At 31.2% G+C, this 8,348-nt stretch overlaps 2 protein-coding genes across 2 annotated transcripts; one reads left to right on the forward strand and one right to left on the reverse strand.

The window, feature by feature from the left end:
• Window positions 1-1,897: 1,897 nt before the first annotated feature.
• Window positions 1,898-3,491, reverse strand: LOC119677357 (transcription factor Ouib-like). Its single transcript, XM_038088664.1, has 5 exons — window positions 3,244-3,491; window positions 2,612-3,186; window positions 2,415-2,549; window positions 2,241-2,351; window positions 1,898-2,170 (listed from the first exon to the last, which is right to left on the reverse strand). Exons 1-5 carry the CDS (start codon window positions 3,391-3,393, stop codon window positions 1,966-1,968), a joined length of 1,176 nt encoding a protein of 391 aa, XP_037944592.1. The 5' UTR covers window positions 3,394-3,491; the 3' UTR covers window positions 1,898-1,965.
• A 1,409-nt stretch (window positions 3,492-4,900) lies between these two features.
• On the forward strand, window positions 4,901-7,410 carry LOC119677356 (zinc finger protein 91-like). Its single transcript, XM_038088663.1, has 6 exons — window positions 4,901-5,090; window positions 5,158-5,478; window positions 5,530-5,936; window positions 5,992-6,126; window positions 6,207-6,317; window positions 6,374-7,410. Exons 1-6 carry the CDS (start codon window positions 4,968-4,970, stop codon window positions 6,477-6,479), a joined length of 1,203 nt encoding a protein of 400 aa, XP_037944591.1. The 5' UTR covers window positions 4,901-4,967; the 3' UTR covers window positions 6,480-7,410.
• The last annotated feature ends 938 nt before the right edge of the window (window positions 7,411-8,348 follow it).

The following is an 8,348-nucleotide window of genomic DNA, read 5'->3' on the forward strand; positions in this document are numbered from 1 at the left end:
GCAATAGATGTGAAGTGCCCCATGGTGACGTTAAAAATTATATACATATATATTTACATAAAAGTTTTTAGAGTTGAAATTAAGTTTGGTTTTGGAAAATAGAAAATAAATAATTATAGTTACAACATAAATTACTATGTTGTTGTTGTTGTGGTAACCTGTGGAGATCTAAGCAGATAACATGAAAGACATCATAAATAAGTATCGACGGGTTAGAATACGATTAGGTAAAGGAAGTGTGAACGATGAGGTGTATGTGTGAGAAGAAGTTTGGATTGAAGATAGGTGGCACTATACCAGCAGGTACGTTTGTTTATGACTTTATTACTATAGATATAGACAGCAATATTGTGCTATGTTAAACAGTTGTACGAGAGAATCAGGTGTAGGGCAGTAGTTGGGACCCAGACATCGATTGGAGCGATTTATTCGTTATAAGTAACTATTTAGCATGTGCTAATATTTTGACTTTTATTTAACCAACACAAATTCTTAATGGGTTTGAAACTCTTGTTTCTTCCAAAGAGATATAATGCGAACCTTGCTGCAATGCCAACATAGCCTTAATATGGAGAGCATTTAATAGCAATGCCTTTATATTACTTCAATCACAAAATCTGTATATTTGTGTGACGTTGAAAATTATCGACAGATGCAAAAAAAAGAAAGGTTCTACGTTTGGATGTGCCTCTATGCAGCATGCGAGGACATGTTGCTTTAATAGTGGTTGATTATGCTCTTTGATCAGGAGCATTTTGGACTCAGTATGAATATTATGCAATAAATAATAATAAATACTAATTATATTAATAAGTATAAATAGTAAAAATGAATAACTGAATATATACTAATTCCATTAGAAGCCATGTTCACATACCACATAGTATGTGCATAAATGTTATAACAATTTTTGATGCCAGTAATGGATAATTAAATATGTTTTCTTAAACAAACAATTATTTTTCACCAAGAAAACTTACAAAGAGAAACATCCTCCCTTTCCACCTTTTCTCTCTATCCTTACCCCAAACACCACCCATCCACATCTCAATCCATGTATTCGTTTTGTAACCCTTACTTGTTATGTGCATTTTAGATCCCAGCGGCCTAGAACAACAACACCAACAGCAAAGCGAAACAAGGAACACATAATGTATATACTCGTACATCATTGAATACCAAAAGTGTTATAAAAAGAATAGATGATACTCTATGATACTGACCCACTTCCTTCGTCCATGCTGCAGTGGTTGATTTCTTTTTCGTGTCTAACGTCGAGATCTATTACAACGTAGTTAACATCAGTGAGGTCAAATACAAACAACGTTTAAGAACTCTCATGCAGAATTAAAGTCCTCTTCGAAATCACGGATGCATATCAACAAAATTCTCTATAGATATTTCTCGATGTCTACTAGAAGGCGATAAAGATGCTTTCCAATCCTAATTGAGGTCAGAATATAGCCTCTTGTTAAAGATATTTGTCACGTAAAATTATTTTCGTGTTAGTTGGTTGCAGTGGCCATTAGATAACTTCCATGTATCTCAATTAGCGATTTTTCGCCGTTTTGCAACCACATTCCTCGCAAGAACCCTAGTATAGAAGAGTAGAGACTAAATCAATCCCACCAAATTTAGGTAATGATAAAATCCATCCCATCGATGAACAGTTTGATAAAGTATCAAAAAATATATCTATATCTTCTGGACGCCAAATCAGGGCATTCACAGAGAAATGTATTATGGTTTCTCTTGCGGGTTTCCACAACTTCTGCAGTGAGGAGCTTCGTGTATTTTTCTCAAAAATATTAACAATATACTAAAGCTTAGATATCACAGTGACATGTTAAATAAACAAATGCATGTGTAAAAAACATATAGACTACATGTATTAAGAAATTATTATAGTTTTAAAAACAATTTCTGTATATATAATGTGTTTCTCTCACTTATAGAAAATATTTCTTAGTTATTCTCTTCTCCGATAGAACTGGAACGTTTAGGAATTGGTCTGAAATAATAATCGTCTTGCACACCCTTATCTAAGTCCTCTTCTCTTTTAATTTGCTTTAATAGTACACTTGACCTGGGATCATTTTGATGAAGTAAAGTCTCCAGATGTGCACGTAAGTGATGAGCGCGTGCAAATCTTTTGTTGCATATTCCACAACTGTAAAAGATATGATATTTATATGAATTAATATAAATGTTTTTTTTTTCGTTTCAATTAAGTTACTTACGTAAAAGGTTTTTCTCCCGTATGCGTTAACATATGCACTTTTAATACACTGGAATACGTAAAACTTTTTCCGCATGTTTCACATGTGTAGGGACGTTCATTCCGGTGAATTCTAAAATACATCAAAGTCATTAAATAAGCTAATATTCATTATTTATAGCATTAGCAGTTTTACCGTTCATGCTTTATCATTGTTGAACGATCTGCAAACGAACGTTGACAGTACTGACACTTGTAAGGCCGTGCTCCAGTGTGCTTTTGTATGTGACGTGTAAGTTGGAAGTTTAAGTGAAAGGATTGATGACAAATTCTACAATTCAAATATATTTTGTTTAAACTTTGTTCAAAAAATAAATACTATTTTTTACATACTCGCATTCAAACGGTCGTTCGTTGCGATGACGTCGCATATGTGCATCGAAAGCATATTTTCGTGGATATGAATTTCCGCATATATCACAAATATGTGCTGTTTTTTCCTTAATCATTTGCGGTTTTAGCTGTTTTTGTGGCTTCACACGTATCACTGCGGCACCATCTGACGATATATCTAATGTTTTTGCAGGAGTTGGTGATGTGTTGGGTGTTGATATCATTGCGGAATCTGCACCATGTTCTTCCACTATTATGTTGTTTTCAAAAGCCTCCTCGTTAAGCCACATTTCGTTTATGTCATCAACTTCCTCATAAGCAATTGGTGAAGCTACGTTATCTATTATTTGACAATCTTGCACTAGAACTTCCTTTTCTCGTATAAATTCTTCAGGTGCATACTCCATAAGATATTCCACTCCATCCTCATCACATTCCAGTTTTGTACCTTCGCAAGCAAACTCACGCAAATATTCGTCAGAATCTTTGCATATTATTTGAAATTTCATCGCTATATCTAAAAAAATATTGCACTGTTTACAGATATGTGAAGGCAGCCCAGGTTCTTTTATTATCTACAGAAGAAATTAATTATAATAACTATGATATATGTTTACTCCACGTATGTTTACCTTGATTCCACCATATTTCTCAATTCTTTGATAGACGCAGAGGGCAGAGTTGTCGTTTCTTTCATAAATTGATATCATAGCATCTTCACTGGTTTGCAAGCAAATACGACATACCATTAGCTCCTCATATTCTAATTTAATTCCATTCATTTTGGTTTTAGTTTTATAAAAATAAATATTTTATTTAAATTGAGCTACAATCTTAAGCGTCGCTCTTAGTTCTATTGTGACATATGACGTATGAACGTTTGACAGTTTGACAGTTGTTATGTTGGTGTAGTGAATTAAAACTGTAAATGATTACAGTACGTAATGATTATTTAATTACTCTTACGTTAATATATAGAAATTATATTCTAATACCTCTATATATTTATTACTAAATGATTAAATAGAATAATTTTAGACGGATTCGAATAGCAAAGAAAAGACAAGGATAAATTTATTTAATTTATTGAAATTTGGCTGACCATACAACGCTATGTCGAATATTGCCAAGTACTAAACATCAGTGGTCTTAGGAAATATATTCAAATTTTTTAATTAGTTTATAGTCCGTATGAAATTTTTTTGGACTCTGCATATATATAATATATATATATATAATGTCAGCTTTTCAACCAATAATGATCTTTTTTGATCTGATCTTTTTTGATACGTAGAAACGGTACGTATCACAAATTAAAGTACTTGGCAACGCATCATCTTTGTCAGCTGTTTTTTTGTTTACAAATATGTTGCTTGCGATTTCATGTTCTTATTTTTGATTATTTTTTAATCTTACTGTACTTTAACACATGAAATAATCGTATTGTCAATTACTTTTCTCATTAATTGTTTCATTTTTATTTTGCACATCAGTTAATAATGATAAGTTCAGTGATAGCTTTGAATTTTGACAAAGAAACCAGTACATGAAGCACATTTTCAGACCCAGTTGCTTGCGTTTCGTAAAGGTGAGATGGCGATTAAGATGAACACCCAGATACTTCGCGTGTTCGGATTGTGATAGCACGTTATCATCAGCAAACGTTGTTTCATAGGAATTTTTTTTATTTAATTCAAATTCTGATACATAACATTGCGACATTTTACAATTTTTTTATAAATACTATTTAAGTCATGATAATATAAATTTCTAGGAGGTAGTTCTCCTTGTAGAGCGCAACTCTTCTTTTTAAATTAAGATTTTATTATAATATAAATCAATAAAAACGCTTCACGACGTTTTCCTTTTCAATTTCATAAAAATCTTTGAGGTGGACATCAAGAGTGCAAGAGTGTTGGGATGAATTTGTATTCGTTCATGGTATTTTCTAGGTATCTTTTTTACTTCGTCTTTTAACGGGATTATCTTGAGGCCCCAATGAATTTGAATGTTAGTTACATACCATGGAGGGTTTACCATTTCTTGTAGAGTTTTAGACTGAAATATTTGAAGAATTTCAATGTTGGCTGTTGAGATTGTTCCCCATAGTTGAATGCCGTGAATGAATTTATTTTTATTAGATATATGAAGAGGGGATATATAAATCATTTGTTTCATACAATAAATTTATTTTGTATGAAAAACACAACTCTGTTACCGAAAACTCTCCACGAAATGTCATTGGAAATGCCAACCAGTTTTATTTATTGACATCTGTCAAGTCAGCGTTTTCGGATATCAAAATAATATTTCTAAAAAATTATTGCCAATCATTTGAAGTATAATTTTAAATGCAATGGAAAAATGGATAATTTGTCGTATATGTTTAAAACCTTCTGCAAATATGACAGAAATATTTCGAAAGAATAACAATGAAGAAAATATAGTTGAGGACATAAAGGAATGTGGTGGAATAGTGGTATGAAGAAACGTATAATATATAAAACAGAATGAAAACAGTTTTCTTTACTATATTTAATCTCTAGTTAAATAACGAAGATGATCTGCCAAAGAAAATTTGCAGCAAATGCTTAAAATTGTTAAAAATATCACAAAAATTTCGGAAGCTATGCCAAATATCGGAACAAAAGTTGGGTGTACAACAGCAGGAACTACAAAATATAACAGATATAAAAAATGTAAGCAGTAAACCGAATGAGGCGGAAAGTGAGGATGAGCCTATTATTGTATCTGCAAAAATAAAAGAGGAACCTAATGCAGATGACACGGTCAAGGAAACATATGAGATCATAGTATCTGATTATATGACCGAAATGTATGTTGGGGAGACGGATGTTGGTTGTGAGGTAAATGTAAACTGTAATTGTGTGTTGTGATAATTTTTTTTTTAATTTTAGTTGGATAATATGCCAAGTGAAGATGATGAATTTTTACAAGAAGAAACAAACTACACCACAGAAGCATCATATTTAGCATCTAATAGCAATGACTATGAACCGTATGATGAGAGTCAAAGTAGTGATTATGGATTGGAACAAAATAGCGACATTATTAACAGAACTGTAAGCGAAACTGAATTGCAAATAACATCTGTACAAGTTATGCCCACTACGTTTAAGAAAAAAATAAGTAAAGAAAATAAATCGGAAACAGGAAGTACACAAAAGACACCAGCCAAACGCAAACAGGCACTGAAATCGTATCCAGCGCACATTTGTTGCCATTGTGGAAACATTTATAATGAGAAATCTAAATTGACAGCTCACATGAAATATCACAGAAAAGACAAACCACATGAATGCGAGTACGTTATTCATTGAAATTATTAATATAACATTCTAATTTCGTATTTTTTTTAGAATTTGTCACAAACGTTTTACTCACACACCTCAATTGGCGCGCCATATGAACTCTCATACCGGCAATCGCCCTTTTAAATGCAAATATTGCAGTGCTGCTTTTACAGATCCCTCAACAAAAATTAAACATGAACGGTAGTAATTTATTAAATTATACAACATATGATTTACTGAAAATGTGTAAAAATTAATTTTATAATTCTTAAATTTTTCAGTATACACACTAATGAACGACCTTACAGTTGTACAATCTGCAATAAGAGCTTTGCCTACTCAAATGTCTTGAAAGTGCACATGATGATGCATAGTGGTGAAAAACCTTTCAGGTTGAAATAATTGACTATTATTTGGTTTTTTAATTAACAATTTCGTATAATTTTAGTTGCGAAACTTGTGGCAAAAAATTTGCTCAAGTTCATCACAAAAAAGCACATGAACGTACACACAAGAAGGGAATCCTTTTTATATGCCCCGATGATATGGATTGATGCAGATCATTGTGTAAGTTTTCTATGAACAGTCATCGCCTATGTATCAATTTCTATAAATTAGTTTATTTATTATTTTGCATGCTTCTAGCTCAGGTCACTTATTTATAGATAATAACAATGCCATACAAAACAAATCCCCATTAAAATTTTTTAATTTGATCGTACAATGGCGATTTAGTCTACAGCTAACCTCGAGTTAAAGAATTGTATTAATTTGCTCTCTAAACCCTGTTGCAGTCTATTTAATTTGAGTTATAGAAAATTCGAGTTATAGAAGTCGAGTTATGGAAGTTTCACTGTATATAAAATACAATGCCAACAAATACTTTGTCTTCAGAGAACACATGACATAACTTGAATATTTTAAATAAATTACGATTCAAAGTGTTATAAGCACTTCTCATTACACTAACTAATGTTCGTTTTTAGTTCCAAATTCAATTACAATCTGCTAGCGAAGAAACGCAAAAAATGCTGCTTATGCTTTTGCCGAATATTTTCTTTTGTTTTTTGTCTAGTAAAATTGCAAAAATTTTCTAGCATTATCACACAATTTACTATAGCTGCCTTCCTTCCTTTTTTCTCGCAATTTTTCAGTTAAATTTCTGATAGCAGCTGTTCTATATAATGTGAGTGCATTTTTTAAAGTCCTCCTTCCGTAAGGAATCGAAAACTTTTAAAACAAATGTGGAGTGTGTTTAAACACTTTAGGTTCATTTCGTAAATTATCTTAAGCTTGTAGTGTGAACGGCATATTAGTATTACGAATTTTGGCTAAAAACGTTAGACATCTATACATAAGTTGTCCGTGCTTCTAGTGTGCAGAAATGAATGAGAAATATAGTTAAGTATAATTTCATAAGATATATGAATAATAAAAAAATTAGATTTGTGTGTCAAATAGAATAAAATACATAAATTTAATGAAAATTGCTAATTTGTTTTATTTTTAATTTCTTTTTGAAATAAAAATACGATTTTTATAAACAAAAAAGTTTAAAAACACATATATGATATCTTCTATGTCTATACTATTGTACTGTCTTTAAATGTTCTTAATGTAATGAAATAATGATAGTGTGACTGTTTATAATTATTACTGTCTTTATAAGAATTAAAATTGACAAAAGATGCAGTATGTTTAATGATCTATATATAAATAATAAAGCATATATATTTTGAGTATCAATAACGTCGAATTTCGATGAAGGATTTCTAACCACCGTACCGAAAAACCATATTCTTCGACACTTCAATTATATAACAACAAAGATCTTAAAGGTCCTTCATCTAAAATACATCACTCATGTGCTGCAAAAACTGTTCTCATTAAATTAAGGTCTGGATATAACAACGTCTTAAAGAGTCACTCTTCACGCTTAAATAACTGCTGGCGATACAAATACGCACACTTCAACTTTATTGATTTACAGTTCCCTCTTATTAAATTAAAAAGATTGCTTTCTTTCTTCTACCATACCCCTGTTCACTCTTCTCATTCTATCAGAATCAAATTCAAAGTTGAGCATCCTTGCATGACTCTGCTTTCTAGGTCAATTTAAGTTACAACAACTAACTAGCCAGAAGTTAAAACTTTAATTCCTGTCTAGGAAATGCTGTTCGTTGTTAGCAAACAAATAATTGAGTATATATATAAGAAGTAATAATTTAGAACCCTGGACAATACTTTGGAACATTAAACCAAATCAAACTAAAATTTATATATGTTATAAAAAAAAATCATTTCCATACAAGTAAATACTCTCTAGTTTTATTCGAGATTTTTTTATAACACTCGAGATATATTTATAACACTCCAGATTTATTTATAACACTCGAGATTTATTTATAACACTAGATATTTTG

The sequence above is a fragment of the Teleopsis dalmanni genome, chromosome 2 (genome assembly GCF_002237135.1).
Source record: "Teleopsis dalmanni isolate 2A chromosome 2, ASM223713v2, whole genome shotgun sequence".
NCBI classification, from domain to species: Eukaryota; Metazoa; Arthropoda; class Insecta; order Diptera; family Diopsidae; genus Teleopsis; species Teleopsis dalmanni.